Source organism: Vulpes vulpes, chromosome 14, assembly GCF_048418805.1.
Source record: "Vulpes vulpes isolate BD-2025 chromosome 14, VulVul3, whole genome shotgun sequence".
Lineage (NCBI taxonomy): Eukaryota > Metazoa > Chordata > Mammalia > Carnivora > Canidae > Vulpes > Vulpes vulpes.
In genome coordinates, this window is record NC_132793.1 from 14357898 (window position 1) to 14382167 (window position 24270).

At 39.9% G+C, this 24270-nt stretch overlaps 1 protein-coding gene across 4 annotated transcripts in view; it reads left to right on the forward strand.

Annotated features, from left to right (window-relative positions):
* Positions 1-869: 869 nt before the first annotated feature.
* The window catches only part of NCOA5 (nuclear receptor coactivator 5), a 29160-nt gene continuing 5759 nt past the window's right edge, over positions 870-24270 (forward strand). For 2 of the 4 annotated variants that reach the window (XM_026014769.2, XM_026014766.2), the window contains exons 1-5: positions 870-1055; positions 12887-12953; positions 21419-21745; positions 23134-23270; positions 23821-23947. In XM_026014769.2, the coding sequence (XP_025870554.1) occupies positions 12916-12953; positions 21419-21745; positions 23134-23270; positions 23821-23947 (629 nt within the window). In that variant the 5' untranslated portion in view covers positions 870-1055; positions 12887-12915. The remainder of the gene's footprint in view (positions 1056-12886; positions 12954-21418; positions 21746-23133; positions 23271-23820; positions 23948-24270) is intronic. The other 2 variants (XM_026014767.2, XM_072735732.1) reach the window with 2 other exon arrangements.

The window sequence follows — 24270 nt, forward strand, 5'->3', positions numbered from 1 at the left end:
AAATCATGGGGCCACCTAGTAGGTGTATAATAAACATTGGGTGAGCAAATGAGTGAAGGGGGCAACAAATGAGTGGTTATCAAAGAAATCTGAGTTCCCATAGCCGTTCCAACTCCGCAGCCACTATTTTTACTTGGCATGCACTATTCACCAGAAGAAAAACTAGACACCCCCCCCCGTGGGCCCCCCATGGGGTCTGAGGCATATCCTGGCTAACAAAAAAGCCTACCTGATTCATAGAGCAATAGCTGTGATTAATAAAGTGTATTTACAATTGTGTGAGCAAATTCCATTCCCTCTGATAAATTATTCTAGGGATTAAATGAACAATACAGCATTTTACATGCTTCACAGGAAATTTATTTTTGACATTGAATAAATATTGCAGGAAGAAATAACTCCAAAAGAACCTGTAACTGGATCACCAGAAGCCTTTTGCCCCTTGTCTGCGAAACGAATAGGGTACACAGCCTATTTAGATGTAAATTTAAATAAAACGTTTTCTCTACCTCTCTGCTCTCTTTGTTCCTTGGGATCCGGAATTTACAGGAATGTGTATACACTATTCTCCAACACACACATCCACATTGTTTTCTGTTTCGCTTTATGAAAAACTAAATCAAAGCATTTTAGGATTTCAGTGACCTATCTCCACAGTTTGAATGGAAAGAGCTCCAAAAATTAGAAGAAAGGCGAAGCCTTTCGGGGGGACGGAAGGGACGGAGCCTGGACCCAGTCTCAGCCGGGGACGCCGTTACTAGGCAACCCCTAGCGTTCCCAACCGCCGCCGGGGAGCCACTTCCCCCTCTCGTTGCCAAGGAGATCGACGCCCAACTCAGCCCTGCCATAAACCCGCGCGCTCTTGCGACACTGCCGCGCCTGCCGCTGCGTGCGCGCCCTCTGCCCCCACTCTCCGCCCCGGCCGCCATTGCCTCGTGCCCGCGCCGGTCGGTTGGTGGCGCCTTTGTCCTACGGCGGGCAGGTGGGCTGAGGTGGAGGCGGCAGGGGCGGGCCTGAGGCGAAGGAGCGGCCGGGAGCCCGCCGCGCTGGTAGCGGTGAGTGCCGGGAAGCGGTGGCCGTCCGCCGAGGCGTGGGGCTCACGGCAGGCGGTTGAGGGGGCCCGGGCCGGACCGGGAGGCTGAGGCGGGAGGGCCCGCTCGACGCGCTGTCGCGGCCGCGGCCTCGGCTCCTCTCCGGGTGCGCGCGGAGCTGCGCATGCCCGGTGCGGGGCGCGGCCTCTGGCTCCCGTCAAGCCCAGGCCCGGGCCAGCCGGGGCGGCCCGTGGTGGGCTCGGGTCCGGGCGGCGCCGCGCCGCGCCCGCCTCTCTGCGCGCGAACCGCCGGCAGTAGTTCTCCGAGCTCCTCTGTAGGGTAGGCCTGCACACCCCGCGCCTTTTTCTCGACATGGTGGAGTCGTTCGCCTGCGGGTCCTCAGCGAGTCGGTGGCGCAGGTCGGGATTCGAACTCGGACCCAGGCGGCCCGGCCCGCCACTCCGGGCGTTCTCCTGGGCGCCGCGCGGCGAACCGAGCGCTGGGCCCCGTCGCCGCCGCCGCCGCCGCCGCCGCCGCCGCCGCCCCGCGGCCCCCTGACAGCATCTTCGAGGCGCCTTGTCTCCTTGGGTGATACCCGCACTCCTTTTATAACGCGGACCCCGGGCCCACAAACTGTGCCCGAGGTTACCGCGGAAATGAGCGCCGGCGCCCCAGTCCGCTGGCTCTTCCGTCTCCCGACCCAGGGCACTCTCCGCTCCCAACAACCCGCCCGGGGCTTTTTTTTTTTTTTTTTTTTTAATTTTTTTTTTTTTTTTTAGGACGGCGTTTCCCAAATTTCAGTCTCTCGCGTTGCACCTTTCTGTCCGTGTACCATCTGTACTGCTATTTACCAAATGTTAATTTTTTTTTCCTTTTAAACCGACTTTTCTTCCTTCTTAAACGAATTTAAGGTGGAAACGTAAATCACAAGCCGTATAATGGAAAGCCAGTTATTTTTCTCATGCTCATAAACAAAATAAATACCTATCTATTAAAATAAACAGTGCGTCCTCGTTCCTCCTGAAATTATTCTGCGTTCCACGCTTTGGGAAACGCTGCCCTAAGGAGTATGGGGTTAATTGTGGTCCTGGCTTTCGCTCTGTGCACAGAATTTTTCCCGGAGGCATAGCGGGTTCCATGAAATGCCCCAGGATCTTCGGGGATGGTAATTAATATTATAAGGCTTTCTTCTTTGTAAGCCGTTCTCATTGTTGACTTACAACAATCCGTAGTCCCAGGGAACCGCAGGAACTTCAGCTCAAGTGCACCCGGTGTGCCTCCTCAGTGTTTTTGTAGCGTTGCGGGGTGTGGGGTGTGGTAACCACCTGACAGTTTCTGCATAATGACGATGGAGCAGTTTTGGTTTTTGACAACTCCAGATTTAATGTTTGTATGAGTCAGTCTGGGTGTGAAAACTAACTTTCATGTTGCCTTTTTCCAACCAGTAAAGCCCAAGCTCTTTGCATTGTGAGTAATGGAGATCTCTTGGCCATTTAACATCTATTTCTTCCTATACTCTAGTTTTTTTTGCCTTTCTTTTAGCTCATCTGTCACTCTCCAGATACTCTTTGAAACCTCTGATAATACTATCTTTTAACCTAAAACATAGAAACTAGCTTTCCATGTAGAATGTGCTGGAGAAACCATATTTCAAGGCCCAGTGGAAGGAATTTTTCTAGGTGCAGGTTGTTCAATGTCACATGCCAATGAACACACATTTAAAGAAGGTTTTAGGAGCTCCTTTGTACTTGCTAGATCAGATGCTGTCAATTGGTGAATTGTTGAATAAAGCTAATTAGATCTTTCAAAGAAAGGGAGGCATTGACAGATTAACTTATTTCTGTAAACAGTCTGTTCTATTTGTATGGCCTGTTCATAAACTGTTTTTGTGTGTGAGAGAGCAGATTTACTTTAATCCATTGAAAGGAAACTCAGAGAAGTGTGCTTTTAGGCCATTCAGGTGTTGTTTTCTCAACAGTTTAAAGAAAAATCCACATTCCTTGGGGTTACTTTGGTAAGAGCGAAATGTAGAACTTAAAATAAGGCTAAGATGATTTTCTTCACATTTCTCAGCATCGGTCCTGTTTAGAAAAGAAATGAGAATTTTTTACTCAAGTGCATTTCAGAACTTCAGCAAATGGAGCTTCAGTCTACCAGTGCTCAAAAGCTAAGTCCTTTGGTGAGGTTTTAGAGGTGTGATGAAAAAGAGTGCCTTGTGGTTTGAAACTTCATTCTTAATAACTATTGCAAGCATTCCATCCCTATGGCCTGCAGATGGCAGTGCCTTTGTATGGCTTGTTACTACTGTGAGAAGTATTGGGATTCACTTGTGCTTTTAAGAATGAGAAATCTGTGGAAGAGATGTATTTAATATTTTATTCCCTTCAACTATCATTGTTTCTTTGTTTTTGACTCCCCACGTAAAGAATGAAATGCAGCTCCTAAACTGTTAATCTTAATGGTAATGATGACGTATATCCAGCAGTGCATATGATTTACAAAGCAGGTTTACAGTACCAACTCACTTGTTCCCACCAATCTTGTGAGATAGGTGGGGTATTATTATTGAATCCTTTTTGTGTATGAGGAAATAATGGCACAGAGAAGTTAGATTTTTTTTTGTCCAAATCACGTATTTATAGAACATATTCAAGATACTACTGTAGATAAAAGATTTTGTGGTCAAGCAAAATTGAGAAATATGGAGATTAAGAAGTGTCCTTATTCCAGAACTTTAATCTGCCAAACATATGCACTGTAGATGTCCAAGAAAGGAAGATATTATTGGTGCCTCTTTTCTTGCTATCCTGTATGCATACATCTTTAGATCCTAGTGTTTTCCCAAATGGACTAGTCTTTCTGCCGCACTGTTTGCTCTCTATACCTTGTGGTTTACTAGTGATTATCATGTGTCTTTGAGACAAGTGCTTTTAAAGCTCAGTCAGCTTTTATTGTGCCAAAAGATTTGTCCTGTGAATAGCATACATGTTTGTCTAGACTATTTGGCTTAAGCAGAGTTAAACTATCAAGAAGTTAAAAGGGCAGTGACCAACAGAAAATTACCCTCTATGCTACTTTGGTTAATGAGAAGTGTTAATGAAAGGATCAGGATAAGGCCACTGTCTGAAGCAGCAGCACATTAGAGAAATATGAAGTATACTGACAGCTAAATATATAATACCAGCATGCCTGCTGCTTTTTAAATGGTGGTTTTATTACCACCAGATATGAATATTTATAGGGATGATCATTTTCATTCTTTATCCTATCACTAAAAAAAAACTGAGATAATAGGTCAACTAGACCAATTACTTTTTTCTTTCTTTTTTTTTTAATTTAAATCCAATTAAGTAAGATAGTGTATTATTAGTGGGCGAGGTAGAGTTCAGTGATTCATCAGTTGTATATAACACCCAGTGTTCATTATTAATTACTTTTATGTTAAAATAATTCTCCTCCAAAGAATCAGAACTTTTCCCCTTATTTCATATTCAAAATATTATTGTTGACCTACATAAAGACCAACAACTCTAGGCAAGGATCAGGGCAACTTAAGTTGCATTGGAGAATTTATAAAGCAGAATGTTTTAGAACTTTAGCTCTGTAAAATGTCTTGAGTGGTCTCCTGGTTTGGATCGAGAATGCTTGAATTGCTGAACATTAGATTGATCCTGCAGTTAGTGAGCAAGCTTTGGAGAACTTTGAATTATGAATAATTTGACTTTAAATGAGTATACTTCATTATGCATTTGGAGATTGAGGTAGTAGTAACATGTATTTACCATGAGAGGATATAAGAAATTTATTTTTAAATCTCTTCAGAAATTATTCTTGATATCCAAAAGAAAAAGGAAAAATATGCTTTCGTTCAGTACAAAAACTTAGATTATAAACTGAACCTTTCTTTGAAAAATTTATATTAGGACAGTGTCAGAGTCACTAGAACAGTTCGTTGAAAATACATATCAGTATACAGCTCTCTAACCCCTCAACTGACCAGTCTGTTGAGGTGGGGCCTGAGGTATCTGCCTTTCAGAAGCAACCCCTGCAGTTTTTATGTAAATTAAAGTTTTAAGAACCCCTGATTTAGGCTTTAGAAAATGAGTTTTCACTGGAAACAGCAGATTCTAGTACTAATCTAGTATTACTTATATCCCAGATTACTAATAGAATTGGCAACTCTGGTTTATGGCTGGGTATACATTTTAAGCAAAACTGTAATTTAACTATAAAATGTTCTTTGGCATTATAGTTTGAACTCGAGAGGTAATAGCAATAGTTAGAGTATCTGTAGTTTTCAGTATTTTAATTCCTTCCATTCGCATCAATAGGATGCTTTCACCTTCTTGAGAACAAAGGAAGCAGACCTACCAAGATTCCATGGTCGGCTTATTAAATTTAGATTTGACCCATTTTGCTTTTAATGGTGTAGATATGAAATTATGTGTGTGACCATTTTTCTCTTCTTGCAAAGAGATGCATTTAGATATGAAAACCAAATGCCTCAGAAGAAGCAGGAGTTTTAGCCTCTGCCAGCAAAACAATCTGCAGAATTCAGACAGAACTTTAGTTGGCAGTTTGCCATTCAAATAAGTGGATTTTATGCTATCAAAAAGTGGCAAGTTCAGTGGTTAATATTTTTCTTGCTGTTTTATAACTAGCTAATTGGGAAAAGAAGCTTAAGTTCTCAGGATACTTTTTAAACTATCAGATGAAATTAAAGAGTTGTTGGTGCACACTCCTCCTTGGTGGTGGGGGTGCTGACCTTATAATTGGACATTGTTACTACGTTTATTACAATGGAAACTTGGTTGATGATTCCATTTCCTTTGGAGGTAGCAATGTAATTATGTTTTCTATATTGTTTTCAAAGGTTATACTTTGACAGATTTTAGCCATTGTCATGACATTTTCTTTGTAACATTATGTTTATGGGTTATTACTCCTTGAATACAGGAGTTAAAGAGGTTTCTAAATGGAGGATCTGAGTATATGTTATGCATAAGCTAAAGGGATAAATAGATAATACGGTTCCCAAATACTTGCCAGGAATCACCTGAGAAGCTTGTTATAATGCAGATTCCTAGACTTCATCCTCAGATTCTCAAAGTTTGAGATGGGGTCTGAGAATAACGTTTAACTATCTTCATGGGTGATGCTTCATTAAAGGAATGCCACGTGAAGAATGAAAAAAATGTGTATATATATATAAATGAAGAGAGGGAACATGGGAAACTAATGGGTATAAAGAGTTTTAGTTTTGCAAGATGAAAAAGTTCTGAAGATCTGTTGTACAACTGTGAATATACTCAGCATACTAAACTGTACATGTGAAAATAGTTCATGTGAAGGGCACCTGGCTGGCTCAGTCGGCAAAGCATGCTACTCTTGATCTTGGGATTGTGAGTTCAAGCCCCACACTGGGTATAGAGCTTACTTTTAAAAAAAAATAGTTAATATGATCAATTGTATGTTATATGTTTTTTATCACACTTCTTAAAAAAAAATACTAGAAAAAAATAAGAGTGCTTGGCTGTCAATTTCTTCCTGAACAATAGGTTAAGCTAATATTGTTAGCAATTAATTACTGACTCTGGCCCTAAGTTTTTTTAATATTCCTTAACTGAAGGTAAAATTGTAACCTTTTAAACATTTTTCTGGTATCTCTTTCCTTGATTGTCAAACCAGTGATCCTTGAAAAACATCACTATAATAGGCAGTATTTTGAATGTCTTAGGCTTGAATCCTCCCAACCCCCTTTTCTGGATAATATACATATAGGAAGCGTTCATTAATTTGGCTTTACTGAGACTCTATTATGGTAGCTCAGTTTATACAAGCCCTCTTGCCACCAATTTTTTCCTTTTCAAAGTCAAAGTGTTTTGTGACCTTTTTCTAACTCTGGCTTGCATCTGTAATTCCGCTCTCTTTTCTTCCTCCTATCCCCTCTTCCCTACATTACACTTCCTTTAGTTTTTCTAATTATATTCTTCACACCATTCCTTCACCTTTACATGTGCTGGAATGACTTCTCTCTTGCGGTAAACTCCTCATCCTTCAGGATTCAGTTTCTTTTTAGGCCATCCCTTACTCCTCCATGTACCTCCTACCCCTTATTTTTTCCAATCTCCTGTCTGCCCTTTTCCTCTCCCCTGCCACATATACAGGCCTTCATTGTCTCTGCTATAAACCCACTTTGGATTATATTATGATTATCCGTGTATATGTCCCACTCTCCTTTATTAAACAGTGAACTCCTTTAAAGCAGAGACTTTAGTCCTGTTATTTCCATATGTGTAAGGCTTAGTACAGAGTGTGACACATGGTAGGCCTAGAGGCATTTGATGAGCTGATTATAAGCTGTCCTTTCAAGTGTGTTAACTTAATTCTGTAAGGATCTCTACTTGTACAGTTGAGTTGAAATTTTACCTGTGTTAAGTAAACCTGTATATTACATTTTTTATAGCTCAGACTGTTACTAGTTTGGATTAGCTCAATCTTTGTGAATCCTAATTAGTGAGGTTTTTCTCTTAGCTGATGTTCTCCTTGAATCCACATAACCAACACAGGTAGAATATCCATTTCATCAGGTTGACTAACCATCCCTTGCCCCTGTTAGGACTAGAACTCAGATATGCTGATTAGGCAAGTGCTCTTTCCTCGAAAGAAGTTAAAAGGGCAGGAAATTAAATGTTGATAGAGAATTTTTGTCTGAAGTGTTGAAGTGAATAGAATATCAGGAGCAAAGCCAGAAACATTGTACAGTTGACCCTTGAACAGCCTGGGTTTCAACTGCAGAAGTCCACCTATATGTGTTGTTTTTTTTTTTTTTTACAGTACCATAAATGTGTTCTTTCTTCCTTATGATTTCCATAATATTTTCTTTTCTCTAGCTTACTTTACTATAAGAATACAGTATATAATACAGATATCATAAAAAATTTTGTGTTAATCAACTGTTCGTATTATTAAGGCTCCAGTCCACATAGACTATTGTTTTTTGTTTTGTTTTAAAGATTTTATTTATTTACTCATGAGACACAGAGAGAGAGAGGCAGACACACAGGCAGAGAGAGAAGGAGGCTCCATGCAGGGAGCCCAACGTGGGACTCAGGATCACATCCTGGGCAGAAGGCGGTGCTAAACCACTGAGCCATCCGGGCTGCCCAACATAGGCTATTGTTAAGTTTTTAGGTAGTCAGAAGTTTTTTGGCTGCATGGGGACAGCACTCCTAATCCCTGCATTGTTCAAGGGTGAACTGCAGTTTGAGGTGATAGAAATTGAAGTGGTAATTGAATAAGTAAGTTCTGCCCCGCTGGGTGTCTAAGGCACTTAAACATTGGTGTGACTGGCATAGACTGGTCCTTTTCCAGGTTCTGTCGTTTTTGATCAGGGAGTCTTAGGAAGTGCTCATAATGGAAACCATGTTTTTCCATTCCCTGTTGGGGCAGCATAGCATAATGGTTAAGCACTTTGGTGTCAGACAGACCTGGATTTGAATCCTAGCTCTGAGCCTCCTGGTCATCATGTGACCAAAGAGAGGTCACTTCATTTCTCTAAATATCAAATTTCTTCATTCGCAAAATAGAGAACATAATAGTACTTTAAGAGTTGTAGAAAGGATTGGATGATATAATGCACATGATGCTGTTAGTGCACGCTCTGGGACAGAATAAGCATTCTGTAAATATAAGTTATTGTTTCTCCCATTCCTGTACATAGGAATAATAATTTAATACAGCTAAAGATAGAATAATTATTTTGATTAGAGAATGAAAGAGATAATCAAATATGAGGGAATGCATAGTTTTTAAAGTAAGCTTAAAGGATTGATTTAGAAACCATAATCAGAGCATTCTCTTATCTCTGACTCATGACAGTATAACTGGTTTCATATCCCTGATGTTAAAATATACCTCAAGATCATCTTCATAAATACAGTTCAGTGAAAAGTCCAATCCTTTCCCCTCCCAGTTTGAGGAGTTTAATGTGTGATAACCGCTTTCTTGCCAGTATGGTGTTTCAAATGGCTTTATCTTTATCATCACATATTTCCAATTTAGTAATTACTGATTGTTAGTTGGTTTTCGACTAAGCTTTTGGAGAATTTTATTTCATTTGTAATCACTTATTGAAATTGTATAGGCTTCTGGATTCTTTCAACTGCAAACAGTGGTACTGTCACTAAGTACAGCGATTCATACTGCACTTTGTTTAACATGGTCCTTATGGTTTTCCATTGTGATAGCTTGTGATAAAAACTGATTTTAAGGTGAAAAGAGTTTTTAGGATAGTACAATTAAAAAATAGAGCAAAGCAGTTTCTGGTACTATGAATGAAACATGCATTTTTATTTATAGCATTATACAAAGACCGTTGTGTGAACCCTGTCTAGCATATTAGTCTAAAATAGTACATTAGGCATTGTGTCATTCTTTGAAAGTTCTTTGCCCCAATCTTTTGTGACTTAAAACAGCTCTACCGTTTCCTGTGTGACATGTTTTCTAGATTATTTTCTCGTTTGTTCCTTTTATGTAGATCCCTTCAGTTGGTATTTTTCTTATCTAAAAATCCTTACCTGAAAAGTGCTTTTAACTATTTTCAGAAGACTACTTAAAAGATATTCAGGCCAAAGTACCTTGTAGTGATGGTGATTTTTGAATGGCATTCACCTTGCTAATCTACTTAACAAAGTCTAGAGGTACCAACCAGGCTGAAGTGAGAGAGGTGCTAAGAGACTGACTTTGGATCTTAAGGCCATTTGGCCAGTATGAGATAGAGCAGGAGGAGAAAGAAGCATCACAGTTGCCATTATCCTCTCGTTGATTAAATTCTCTCCAGTTGTGGTTCTCTACCAGATGTCCAGAAAGGTGCCCAAATTGACTTTATGTCTTTTTTTTCCTTTTCCTTTATATTATTTATATTTCCTTGAGGTAGACTATATGTCTCTAAAAGGATTTAAGAAGGTAAAAATCTGATTCATCTAATTAATACAAAAGCCCCCTTTACCAGTTCCAATATTTACATTTTCAAAGAGAAACTTACTCAAATGAATGTCTAACCTCCCTCCCAGTTGATGGGTCATTATGACAAAAAATTGAGATGGGGCAAGAGGTTTTTTCCCCTTGACTCTTTAAATCTTTATTACACTTTTGTGATCAGCTCCCTGAAGTTATCTGTTCTTTTGGTAGCTTCTCTATTCTTCCTGCATTTCTGAACTCAGAGGTTTTCAAAAGTTCCGTGTGACCATGTGTTAGGATATTTTTGTGTATTAGGATTAATAGTGATGACAGTATTGTTTTCATAACTCTCACTGAAACCCATCCCCCAACCCTCCTCTAACCTGAGCAGTCCTTTTGGGTGGCAGTGAAACTATTAGAAATTTCCAAGTCTCATTTTCTCCATATCTCACCCAAAATGGAGGTATAAGAACTCTTAAATAGAGGTGAATAAACAAACACTTGACACTTAAGAAAAAAATTAAGAAAATGGTCTCAGAGTTCTCTTTTTTTACAGAGGAAACATAAGCCACACTATCCAAATATAATTAATTGCTTTAGACTATTTGATGAAAATACATATTAGGAAGCAAATTATAATCAAATGGTTTAAAGATATAATTTTGAATTTTAAATAATTTGCCAAAAATTGCAAAAAAATTTCACTAACTTCAAAGAACAGTATTTACCTCATTCATTCTAAATAGAACCAGTTTTGCCCCAAAAGTATGTAATTCATGACTACATTGGTCTCCCAGTCCTATTTGTAGGTGCTCACAGAACTGGATATAATTAAACAGTGTAATAGTCCTTTTCATTTCATATGGGCAAATTATATAACATTAATAGAAACTTGCCAACAAAAATAGTACCATATGTTCTGTACTCTAACCTAAATGTTCAGGTCAAGTCAATGTTCAGAGAAGTTTTCTTTTTTTTTTTTTTTTTAAATTTTTATTTATTTATGATAGTCACAGAGAGAGAGAGAGAGGCAGAGACACAGGCAGAGGAAGAAGCAGGCTCCATGCACCGGGAGCCCGATGTGGGAATCGATCCCGGGTCTCCAGGATCGCGCCCTGGGCCAAAGGCAGGCGCCAAACCGCTGCGCCACCCAGGGATCCCGAGAAGTTTTCTTTATTCACAAGACCATTTAATAGTATTTGGAATCCTGCTGGGAGATATGGTGCTTATTTAGAAGATATCTTCACACCCCTACCACCCTCAGTGTATTCCAAAGATACTTTAAAAACTACTTAAACAATCAAAGAGATGACATTTTCCTCTGAATCCTAGTCACCCCATATTAGAGAGCAGTACGAAGTGAGTAGACTAGGTTAGTAGGCCCTTCTAAACCTGAACTGATAATCTCTACAATAACACATAAGAGAACTAGGTATTATTCCCTATAAGATTTATCATTATATGATGTGTAATTCAGATATTGCCAAACTTTCAGGCTTGTAAGTGAAAGTTCTACTTGCCATACCAAAGCCATAGTCAGTACTGGCTAAGTCCTATATAGACATTATTTTCTGATCGTTTTAAAATAGAGGGATGATAGCATTGTGTCTACTTAATTGAAAAATATGAGAAGCAACTTGGGGTGAAATATGCTTCTCTTACTTAGATTTATGTTACTTTCAGTTTATCAGAAGTCATTTTTCTAGATTATGATAGAAACTGACTTAAAATGAAACTGAAGATCATTCTCACTTGAATAGAAACTTAGAAGTTGACAACATAGCAGGGTACTGTGATCTCACATCATAGGACTCCCGTTGGAATTTTTTAAATACATAATTACTATTTTAAAGCACTCTAATTATGTGAGTGCTTAATACCATTTAATGTCATTAAATACACTACTAATTGCTTACTATGGAACAAGGGGAACAAAATTATACTGCAGCAGGACACAGTTTCATTTCTTCATTCAACCAAAGATTCAGATTTTTAATACATTCATTACTCTTTAAGTCATAAAAATTGGCCTTTGTTACCTTTGGGCATAGATTGGTACATTTCATTTCCTTAGATATTGCATCAGTTCTTCCTTATATGTGGTGTTATTATTCACTTCAATTTTTTCAAAGCAGATTTGTTTTTCTCAAGCAGACTTTAACTACATATATTAGCTTTTCTGTAAGTTTGTATGAGTCCACTGTTCTCCCTTACATATTAGTAAATGCCACATTTCTCTAATGAAAACTTCTTATGTGGAGTGTTTTACTATCAAACCAAATACCAATTCTTATTCTTAGGTACTTACCTGTGAGGGTTATAGTTGCTAACCTGTAATATACTTCATTAAAAATTTTTTTTCCTACATCTTATTCTAGAACATTCTATCCAATGGGATGCAACACCGAGCACATTAAAAGTAGGCCTTGCTTCATGGCATATTGGAAGTTTTAAGACAACAGCCAACTGTTTCTTCTTTATAACATAAAATGGAATTATTTGCCTTTGCTCTTTTTTTTTTTTTTTAACTCTGTCTCTCCCACTGTCCTGTACTCATCCACACAAAAAAAAAAATTCTTACAGCTGACACTCCACAAAGTCTAGAACGCAACCTTTTCTACTTTTGGAGGGGGCAGTTGTTAGGTTTGGGACTTGGCAGAGTGTTAAAGCATTGTGTTAGCTAGAAAACTGAGGGATATTCCTTACCAAACCATGACAATGTACTGCCGTAACTTAATAAAAATTGCCCAAGTGACAGTGTGTCTGCTGAATGGATTTTCTTACACCATCTGGTTGTCATTGTAGTTTTTTTGTTGTTGCTTTCATTTGAAATGTGCTGATGATTTTGTTTTTATTCCGTAGCATTGAACAGATGGGTTGATTATTCTTTTCAGATATTAATAAGGCAGCGGAAAGAAGAAATATGAATACGGCTCCATCAAGACCCAGCCCCACACGAAGGTAAAGTACCCTGAAGCAGTGAGTTACCTTGGGAGAGTTGGGCTCTGGGGAGTTAAGCCCAACTTCGTACATCAAGGGTCTTTTCTTCCCCCAACAAATCAGAAACGCTCAAGCAAACAATAAGAACATGAACCTTGTGTGAAGGGCCTTGCTGCTTTTTTTAAACATACATCAGGAGATGCAGAGAAGCTTTGCGTTTTCGGTGACAAACCCAGCAAGTTCAGCCTGCAACATGAGTTGCAGGTGATTGGAAGAGGATAAACCTCTGTCTGTCCCCAGCTCACGTGTCATTGGGAGCCTCCACAGCAGGAGGAGTGCCCCAGGGTCGTTGGTGTGTGCCATGCTGCACTGCAGTGGGCAGCAGAGATTCGACTCTTCATTCCAAATGGCTGCCGGTCCAGATGTTAACCCAGGTTTATGGAAAGTGCTGCTTGAGAGATGGCTGCTGTGCCTGTGCTGCAGATCCCCTGTTTGCTCGCATGCTTGGGTTACCGTTTGAGGGGAAATAAAAAGGGCAAAAATACTCCAGCTCTCAAAAGTCTCCCTTTTTCTTAGCTTTTCTGGAAATAAAAGGCATTTCCTTAACATATACAAAAGAAGTAGTCCTGATGTGTACCCTTGAGATACGCATTAAATTGGCCCTTCTCTCAAAGAAGAGCCTTGTTAAAGTTACCATTTACACCAAAGATACAATATCCAAACTAGCTCCCCAACAGTACACAAGTGGATGCAGTGTGTGCACTTTTGTGTGGAATGCAGACAGATATGATATATTTCATATCTGGTGTCTTTGGTGGCCCAAATGGATACTCAGTATGGATTTTGCTTTTGCCTCTCAGTAAAAATAACAGTTTTCCACAATAAACTACATACCTAAACTACATACCATGGTAGACGACATTTCCTACAATGAATGGAACACTGCTCAGTATGATGAATCCTAGTCTGTACTGGTAGCTCCACAGGTCACCTGGAATAATATACCCAACTAACTTACACATAACATACAGCTGTCCTTTGAGACAAAAACATCTATTTTTTTTTCCTCACAGGAAAAAAGGCTGCTCTATGTTTGGTGTATGTTGTCCCCACTTGGGTGTGAAGGGTGGGTATTTTGTAAGCTACCAGGAATAGATTAGACATGACTGCTCTGTGAAGTTCAAGCAGACTGTAGCAGCAAGGTAGTGATTTCTGTTGGATTCTTTGAGCACTCTGCCATGCAGAGGAGTTAAATCTGACACCATAACTACAGCTACACTACAACCACCAGGTGGATGCCCTGGCCATCCAATGGTCTCACTGCAGAAGTGAGCATACACATTGGTATTCTGTTCTCTCTAACAGCATAAGGAATACCTGTAGCTTGCAGGTAAATACTGTGTTGAATGATTTTGTGGTTATGTGTGAGTATCCTGAAGAACTTAAATGAATCCTGCAGAACTTCAGCAGTTCCATATAATGTCTGCTTCCATTATGCTGCACCAAATCATGCTGTAGATCTTGGGAAGTCCCATATTTGTTGCTTCTCATTGCCCCAGTAAACATGGAATACAGGGGGCTACAAGTTTACATCAGATGGTCTGAAATATGGGGCATTCATTGGAAGCTGTGGTTGCCAACTGGCTTGAAAGGAGATATAGTGTGTATCCAGTTTCCAAGGAGCTCTAATGGATGTGTTCCTGAACTAGGTAGCATACCAGAAGGGTGTATGGAATTGGTAACTATAAAGACACTGACTTCAATAGTAAAATCCTCTCCCCTCTTTTGTCCCCATGATGCTTATAATCTCTGGATAATGTCTATGTATTTTTGCAGCAACCCCCCCTCCCCCAAAAATAACAAAAAACAAAGCACATTGCAGAATACAGAGTAGTTCCTGTTTGTGCTCTTGATTTATATCATCTTATTAATAATTCTTAGCTAAATACTGTTAATATTTCTAATTGAATACAGTATTCAACAAACATTGGCAATGTTGAGGAAATAACCATTTCCCCTGCTTGGAATCCAGTATAGCTGTTGCCAGGACATTAAATTAAAAAGATTAATTTCATCCCAGTTTAAAATGCAGCTCTGTAATTTCATCTATAATGAAAGAAAAAGCTATATGCTTTTATTCTTTTTTTAAATAGATCCCCCCCCAAAAAAAAAAATACAATTGGAGGGGATTTTTAAAATGTTCTCCCTACAGATATATAAATATGTCACTTTTATATACCTTTTAAAATATCACCTTCCTCAGAAATAATTTCTAAAATGAGGTTGTTTGGGATGTGGATAGGGCAGTAGCTTCCTGCCTTTTTTTTACAATCAATAGGAGGCACAGTTGGGCTAATTTAATTTCCATCAAGAATCAGTCTTCCCCTTTGGTGCTATGTCCCTAACTGGGTTCCGCAGCATGTTATTTAACATGATGAAGTGTCATATAGTCATGCTTATTAATCAGGTTCAGGGAAAAAGGATAATCACATTTAGTAAAATCCCTTCTGAGCCTCGTCTAAAACCTGAGTAGAGAGTCCCAGTTTTTTACTTGTAAGAATAAAAATTTTAAAACTCTTAAGCCAGACAAATTTGAATATTGTACTCAAAACAGAACACTAACATTTTGTCATCATCACATTGATCATGTATTGTCTCTTACAGGATACCAATAGGGCAGAAATAAAATGGAGTAAGTAGGCAAGATGGATGACTAGCCTGGAAGAATCATTTCTCTAAGGGTGAACACTGGATATCACTCTTTGGGTGGATACTTCCAGTCAGAGCCTTGAAGTAATTCCAGATATACCAGTCTGTTGACAAGAGCCAAACTGCCGCCTTTTGGCAACCCTAATCATTTATGTGTCCCCAGCCATAGGGAATGCATTGTTCACAGGGGGGAAAAAAGCATATTTGTGGCAAATATTTCCCTTAAGTTGTATTTTTATGTCTTCAGTGTTGCTCCTTTTAATAAAATTGTTTCTAAGTATTTTGGCAAGACCTTTGTAACACCTTGTTTTGCTGGACGTTAACCTTGAGTGTCAAAACACCTAAGTATCTTTGGGAGTTTTCACAGGATTATCACCTCTTCAAATGTCTCTAAGCCACAGTTCTGCTGGCATTGCTCTCTGTTCAGTAATGTGCCTCCCTAATGACTCCAGCTGTCAGTGTGTAATTCTGACAATATTGGTCCAGCCAAGCACAAAACTCTGCATCAGGAATCTGCTCTGGATCAAATTTCGGCCGGAATTCTCATTATTTAACCCTTGGACCACTTCATTGGACTCTTGAATAACATTACTTAGTTACCATGTCAGTTGTCTAGCATTGGTGCTAGGCACTGGCCCTTAACCCTCTTCAAACACTGGACCATGATTCTGGTCGTACCTCAGATGTTCTCAGTTTCTATCTTCACCTCAACACCCTGGCAATCCAGGTCTTGGAGCATATCCCTACACAGATGTGGCCTCCAAGTGAGAGTCTGCATTTCCTAAACCTTCCTGTCTGACATTAAAAAAGAGCAAATAGAACTAATTTGTCTACATCAAAAGCTCTGCAGAGAATTTTCCCCACGTGTTAAGGATGTTAAGCTTGGTGCCTCTTTTGGTGAAAGTCATCGGGGATTGGCTCATCAAAAATCCTAGCTATAGACAAGTTTCTTATGTGGCTCAAGATGAATTCTATCTACTCTACAATGCTCATTCCTTTGACAACCAATTGCTCCTTGGGTATGAGACAACACTAGCTCTAGGTGGGCCTCGCAAGTTACGATTCCAGGCTGCGATCACCTCTGCACTCGGTTCTCAGCAAGTGCCACCTCTACCAACGGAAAACTTCTCTATTTGTGCTTAAGAAAATCATCAGCATGCTTCCTAGGGAGAAGCATGGACACTTAGAAAACTTGGATCTGTGAGGTGTGATATCTCATTGCACCCCATATCCTACCAGCACCTAATGGCAAAATACTGCACAGGTCTATTGTTTCCGTTTCTCACAGTAGCATGGAGCCATTGTGGTGGGGGATCAACATCACACAGCAGCCAGTTATTTAGATAATGATATTTGTGGATGGTATCTGACAGAACAGAAGTACCAAGAACTATTGAAGAATTTTTTTTCAGGAACAAAAAAAGAAAAACTGGCCCGCCCAAAGAAAATATTCCAGTGAACAGAAAGGAGACGCCGACAAAAAGGACAGAGGCCCTCCTCCATGACATTCTGTAGAACCAAGGCCAAAGGACACCATCCTGGGCTTGTGGTTTCAGTCTCTGGAGGAAAAGAAGTTCAAAGTCCATCACAGTCTTCCAAGATGATCATCTGTCATTTCTTACTCTTTAGGCTCTCAAATACCTGGTGCTCTGCATACCTCTTTAGTCCCAGGAAGAAAAGCATTTCTACCAGAAGCATGTCACTTAACCATCTGAGCCATGGCTTTTCCTTTTACCCCTCTTCTCTTACCTCTCAAATGTTTCCAAATGATATGACTGTATTTCTCTCAAGGCAAAGAGCATTTGGCTTTTCTCCCTCAGCTAAATAGATGAGAAATTTATAACTACTTTAGTAGTGTTTGTCATCTGCCTTCAGTTTGTGGACCCTGGTGCTGAAATTTATGTAACTGGTTCAGTTTAAAGGTTCAGTTTCTTTTTAGCCTCTAGTGACCTGGTACCTGAGGGTACACTGCATTTGGTGTCCAGTAAAACCTCTGGTGCCGTGAGATGAGATTGTGAACCTATTCTCCAGAAACTTGCTTTTTATAACCCACTTGTTGTCTAAGGTCAAGCATCTCATTCAGAGGCTTCGTCTTTGCAGCACTCTGAATCCTGCACCCTGTACCTCCCTTTTATTAGCTGGTTCTTGTTTTGAGAAAGATGTTGGGGCCAGCAGCAGGAGCGCTTTTGTTCTGGGGAGTTCTTTGGGTCCTAAAGTGACCCCAAAAGGTTTTTTGTTTTTGTCTCTAGAAGAACAGCTTCTGCTATACTGCTCCTCTTTTGGAGAAAAGAGAAAAGCTATGCCTTTTCATATTATTATCTTTTCTGTTCCTACTTCCACCATTCCTTTGATTCTCTCCCCCATGTGAATATCATCTTTTCTACATTTTACTCAGAAGGCAATTGAGGGGGAATTAGTTTTGTTGCACATGGACTTAGATTCATTGAGGGAAAGGGAGTGCTTGCCTTCCTGCACTAGAAGCATGAACTGAGACTTTGGGAATCTAGGGTTGTGGTCAGCCTCCAGGGATGGACTCTGACAGGTAAGTAAGGTATTTCAGTGGATTCAAAAGAATGAGAGCAGTATGGCATTTTTAATTATCCTAAGGCTGTGAATAATGTGCTGTGACTCAGTGTTCTTATCTATATCCGCACCCCTCATTTCCACCACGAAAGACTTTGTGTGTGGTCTTTGGTCTGTTAGATTCATGTTATATCTCATCCCTGATTGCCAAGAACACTTGAAATCTGATTCTACCTCTAATGACTACTTCTGACTGCTCCCCAAGTCAGGTTTATCTGCTGATCATTAATCCAAAAATATTTACAGTTATCCCTTCCCATAGGATCCTAAATGTTTTCCCACATTACGTACTAAACTCCCTGGTCTCCCATATGTTTGTTCCCACAAATCAAGAGTACTTATGAGCCTTAAAATATGTGATAAGAACTTTTCATAGATCCAAAATTGGTGTTTGAATTATTTTTGCTCTGCTCATGTGGATGAAGTGAAATTGAGGCTTTCAACCAAGCTTGATGGCATCATGATGGCTGCCTAATATATGTAATCATGGCAGATGACAAAAGTATAAACCAAATAATGATGCCTGCTCAGTTTAAACATTTATTGAACTCCATTCTGTTGTCCTAGAGATCCAAAGACTTCAAGAAAGCTTACTCTTTAGTAGAGAAGCCATGTAAACAGATAATTACAGAACTGTGTGATAAGTGCAGTGATAGAAATATGTACAGGAGCAAAATTCATTCAACATAAGTCATGCGGCATCTGCTGCATGCCAGACATTATAAACTTACATAGTGGGTTGATAGTGGAGAGTCAGATTGACAATCCTTGTCCTCGTGGACTCACAGTCTAGTAGAGCAGACAGACGTTACACAAGTAAATAGATATGTCAAATTGTGACGAATGACAAGTAAAAAACAGTGCTATGAGAAAGTGTGGCCGGGATTTAAGGGCAGAAAATAAACTTTTAGACTCTTAGAATCTGGAGTAAGAGACACATACTATGCTGAGACATGGAGAATGTGTACAGATCTGTTCTTGCTGCCCAAGTAGAGGCATCAGGAAAAACCTTGGCTAGTTACAGGTGAAAGGCCAGCATGGCTAGGTAGTGGTAAACTTGGGACTGGAGGGGATGAGGTTTGAGAAGACAGCCAAGTTTCTTACCAGAGATTTTGGATTGAATTCTCAATACTGTGGGAAACCAGTGAAGGGTTTTTACATATTTGAAAAATCACTTTAGAATAATTTGGAGAAAGATTAGAAAAGGAGCAAGAGCAGAAATGGGGAAATCTTTCACCATGGTAGAAGTCTCTTGGCTATGGTTTTAGAGAGAGAGGTCATTATGGATTGGCCTGCAGCATTGCTAATGGATGTCAAGAAATGTGGACAGAATTGATAATCAGTTTCAGAGAAAGAATGAACAGAACTTGCAAATGTGATTGGAAGAGCGGATGGGGCTTCGGAAAAGATGACATTCAGTTCCCTGACTTGAGCAACTGAGTAGGTGGGTGTGCCATTTACTGAGATGGAAATGACTGGAGGAGGAGCATGTTTGTTGGGAAAGTCCAGGAGTTTAAGGGCAAATTTTATGCAGGTGCTGATCCTTAAATAGGTCAAACAAGAAGACGTTGTGAAAAGGTAAATATCAGATAGAGATGAGTAATAGAAATAGTAAGTGCTCTAAGAGTTGAGCAGCAGGAAAAATCAGCAGTTATTAGGGAGATTAGAGATTCTTGGAAGATTTGAGACATGATCTTGCCTGAGAGGAAGGCACAGGAAAAATATTACAAGTTGGAAAACTATATGAATAGAAATCCTGAAGCAGATAGGATCATGTGAGTTAAATCATTAGAACAAAACTGAGAAGGTTGAATCAGGAAATGAGAGAACAATAGTAGGGAAGGGTCCAGATTTGTTAGGGAGGGATATCTAGAAGTATGATTGTCAAGCTGCAGTTGGTAACAGGTGGAGATTGGGATGGTCAATCTGGTATTTATGTGTTGAATGAATTGAAATCTGGAAGATTGGTTTTGGGTTTGGGTTTTTGTTTTTTGGAAACTTGGTATCAAGCATAAAAATAAGGGTTTGAGTTATACTTGTGAATCCAGAGGGAATGAAAAGGAAAAGTGACAAGGATTCTACTGACTAAATGGGGAAAAGAAAGGAAGAATCAACATTTCAACATTGACTTTCAAGAACATAAGCCTTGGTTAACTAGAAAGATGATTTTCGGCAGAAGTGAAAAATTTGGGAATGGGACTAAGAAGTGGGTTGAATAAGAAGTTTGTTTTTGTTTTTGTTTTAAAGACTATTCATTTGAGAGAACACGAGCAGGAAGGGCAGAGGGAGAGGGTGAAGCAGACTCCTCAATGAGCAGGGAGCCTGATGTGGGGCTCAGTCCCAGGACTGTGAGATCATGACCTGAGCCTAAGATGCTTAACCTACTGAGCCACCCAGGCACCCCGAATAAGAATTTTAGACATTTTGAGACTGAGTTTCTGGTGGGGTGGGATGTCTTACGAGGAATATTGAATGGGAGTGGCCCAAACATATTTGTGACTTCACAGTTAAAAAAAAAATTAATGAAAAGGAACTGGGTTCTGCATTAAATTCAGATACTCAATAACCATGTTGTGAAGACAGAAAAGCTGAATGTCTTTATACTTTATTGTGTGTGTCATATTGTGCTTTTTCCCCCCTTAATTTGATTATCCTGCTCGATATTTTAAATGACGTTTTCTGTACTTCAGGAACAACTACTTTGATCAATGTTACTTTGAATGAGATTGTGCATTTGCTCCTTTTTTTCTTCATGAGTCTTCATATGTCCCTCCAACTTTCACCCCTTTTAGAATCTCTTTCAAACATGTCTGGTGGGGAAAAGCAGGTTCTAGGGGGAAGATGCTTCCACTTTGAAAACCTGGAGATTGAGATGATAGCATGGCATGTGTAAGGAATACTGAATTACTCCCTGATACCTGACAAATACTGTGACCCCTGCCAGAATCTTTGGCTTTGAGTCATACATTATTCTTCTTTTGATGTCCTAATCCTTTGAGATCCTGGAACCTACTAGTCTTTATTTGCTGACCAGTTGGGTGACTGTCTTCAAATTTTAGTCATGTTCTCACTGTTTGGCTGCCGTGTTTTAGAGAAAAATGCTTGGAGAGGGTGGGGGCTTCCTCCAATAAAGAGCTGAAGGGTTGGCTACCTTCAATTTCTTTGTCTTAGCTCCTTCTTGCTACCTCCCACAGAGATCCATATGGTTTTGGAGACGGTCGAGATACACGACGTGATAGATCCCCAATCCGAGGAAGTCCAAGGAGAGAGCCCAGGGATGGCAGAAATGGCCGGGATGCCCGGGATAGCAGAGCCATGCGAGATCCGCGAGACTTGCGGGACCACAGAGATAGCAGAGACATTCGGGATCACAGAGACAGCAGAAGTATGCGGGATGCTCGGGACATGAGGGACCTTAGAGACTTTCGTGATCTAAGAGACTCTAGGGATTTTCGAGATCACCGGGATCCCATGTACGACAGATACAGAGATATGAGAGACTCCCGAGAGCCCATGTACAGGTACATATACAGCCATCTGCTTGGATTTCTGTTTTGTTTTGTTTTTTTTTTTGTAACAGTCTTTTTTATGGGTGTTCTGCTGAACTAATTGAAGGCTCTTTGAGGGCAGCAACTTTATCAGCCTTATTTTTCTAATGTCTAGCAAGTGGCAGATGTGCTACTCAATAAATATTTGCTAAATGTGTGAATGTTTGATGAATTATGCTTAGTGAATGAATCTGGATCTCTTCATGTGACCTATGAAAGGCAGCATTGTATAGATGGGAAAAAAGCACAAATCGTTTTCGTAGTGCACAAACACAGGGAAGATACACACGTGGCCAGCAGGTCTGTGAAAAGAGGCTCAACATCATTAGTCAACAGGGAAATGCATTGTCAAAGCCACAGTGAGTTACCACTTCACACCTACTAGGATGACTATAATCATCTATTAAGGAAAACAACAGCAAATAACAAGCAATAACAAGTATTGACAAGGCGTGGAGAAATAGAACCCTCCATAAATTGTTGGTGGGCATATAAATAGTGTGGCTGCTATGAAGAACAGTTGGTGGGAGATTCCTCGAAAAATCAAATAGAGCAGAATTACTCTGACCCATCAATTCCACTCCTAGGTATATATCCAAAAGAGGGACTCAAACAATTACTTGTATGTAAATGTGCATAGCAGCACTCTTCACAGTAGCTGAAGGTGGACAAAACCTGAATGTCCACCAAGAGATGAATTGATATATCCATACAGTGGAATACTGTAAAATGGAAGGTAATTCTGACACATGCTACAATAAGGATGATCTTGAAAACATAATGCTAAATGAAATAATCCAGACAAAAGAACAAATGTAGGAGTCCACTGACATGAAATATCTAGAGAAAGCAAATTCATAGACAGAAAATAGATTAGCAGTTACAGGGATGGGAAGTGAAGAGTTACTGCTTAATGGGTATAGAGTTTCTGTTCTGAGTGTTCTGCTCAGAGTGATGAGAACTTTGTGTTTCTTTGAAATACTATTTATACATGTATTTTAAACCATAGTTTTTAAAAAACACTTTTAGGTTTTTAGGCTAGAGGGATGGAGAAACATCAAAATTAATATCCATAGTTATTGTCAGTTACTTTGCATTTACTTTAATCCAGGGACTATTCTGAGAGCTTTTTGTACATCCCCCCCCCCCCCCAGTCATTCATTTTGCAATGACTGTTAACACAGTCACAGCCACAGAGCTGATAAGTGGTGAATTTCAGACACAGACCTTGTTTGTCTAATCTATATGCCCTGCCTTACTGTGTCGCTTCCTCACAGGGGACTGGGTGTTGAAGAATTCTGTATCTGAGTTTTACAGTATAGGTGAGTTTTAACTTTGTGAGCATTTCTTCCACTTTTCAGGAGAGAAAGCTCTTATGACCGATACCTGCGAATGGATGACTATTGCAGGAGGAAGGACGATGCTTACTTTGACCGCTACAGAGATAGCTTTGATGGACGGGGCCCTCCAGGCCCAGAAAGTCAATCTCGTGCAAAAGGTAAAGCAGCAGTTTATTTCTGTTACTGGTAGAACACTTGACAAATGAAACAGGAAATGAATAACCAACTGGAAAGGGACTAATGACTTGGTGGAGCATTCCACGAAAAAGAAATACAAATAGCCTGCTATAGTGTGTAGGGATCATTCAGCTTAAAAGTAAATAATCAAAATGCAAAGTATTTTTAGAAAGTCCTGAAGAATAATTTAGAGAGAATGTGTATGTTATGATCTTGGCCTACAAGTAGTTCAGGATTTACAATAAGGCCTATAACTTATTTATTTATTTTTTTAAATAATGCTCTTTTGGGGTTTTTTTTTTTAAGATTTTATTTATTTATTCATACAAGACACAGAGAGGCAGAGACATAAGCAGAGGGAGAAGCAGACTCCCTGTGGGGAGCCCGATGGGGGATTCAGTTCCAGCACCCTGGGATCATGACCTGAGCCAAAGGCAGATGCTCAACCACTGACCCACCCAGGTGCCCTGTAACTTATTTGTATAGAAAGGGACAGTCCATATTTCAGTTTTCCTTGTTGGTTTCTTACAGAGCGTTTGAAACGTGAGGAACGACGTAGAGAAGAACTTTATCGTCAATATTTTGAGGAAATCCAGAGACGTTTTGATGCTGAGAGGCCTGTTGATTGTTCTGTGATTGTGGTCAACAAGCAGACTAAGTAAGAATCCTTTGGCTATTTCTCCTGCGTAAGGAGAAAGGTTAGAAGAGAAAACTTCCTTTGGCAGTTGTACCCGCTGAATTTGGGCTGTGTATTCTAGCATTGCTCTCCTGTGTTCACCCAGAGTTATGTCATTTATAGCTTAACAGAAAACCCATTGCAAACTGGCTCTGGCCCCAAAGCGAAATTTTAGTTTGCTTGACTGGGAGCTTCAGATATGGCCACATCCAGGGTCTCAAACCATGTCATCAAGACTTGGTCTCTGTGTCACCTTCATTCTCGGACAAGCTTTCTACCTTAAAAGGCAGAAGGGCACTGATCCT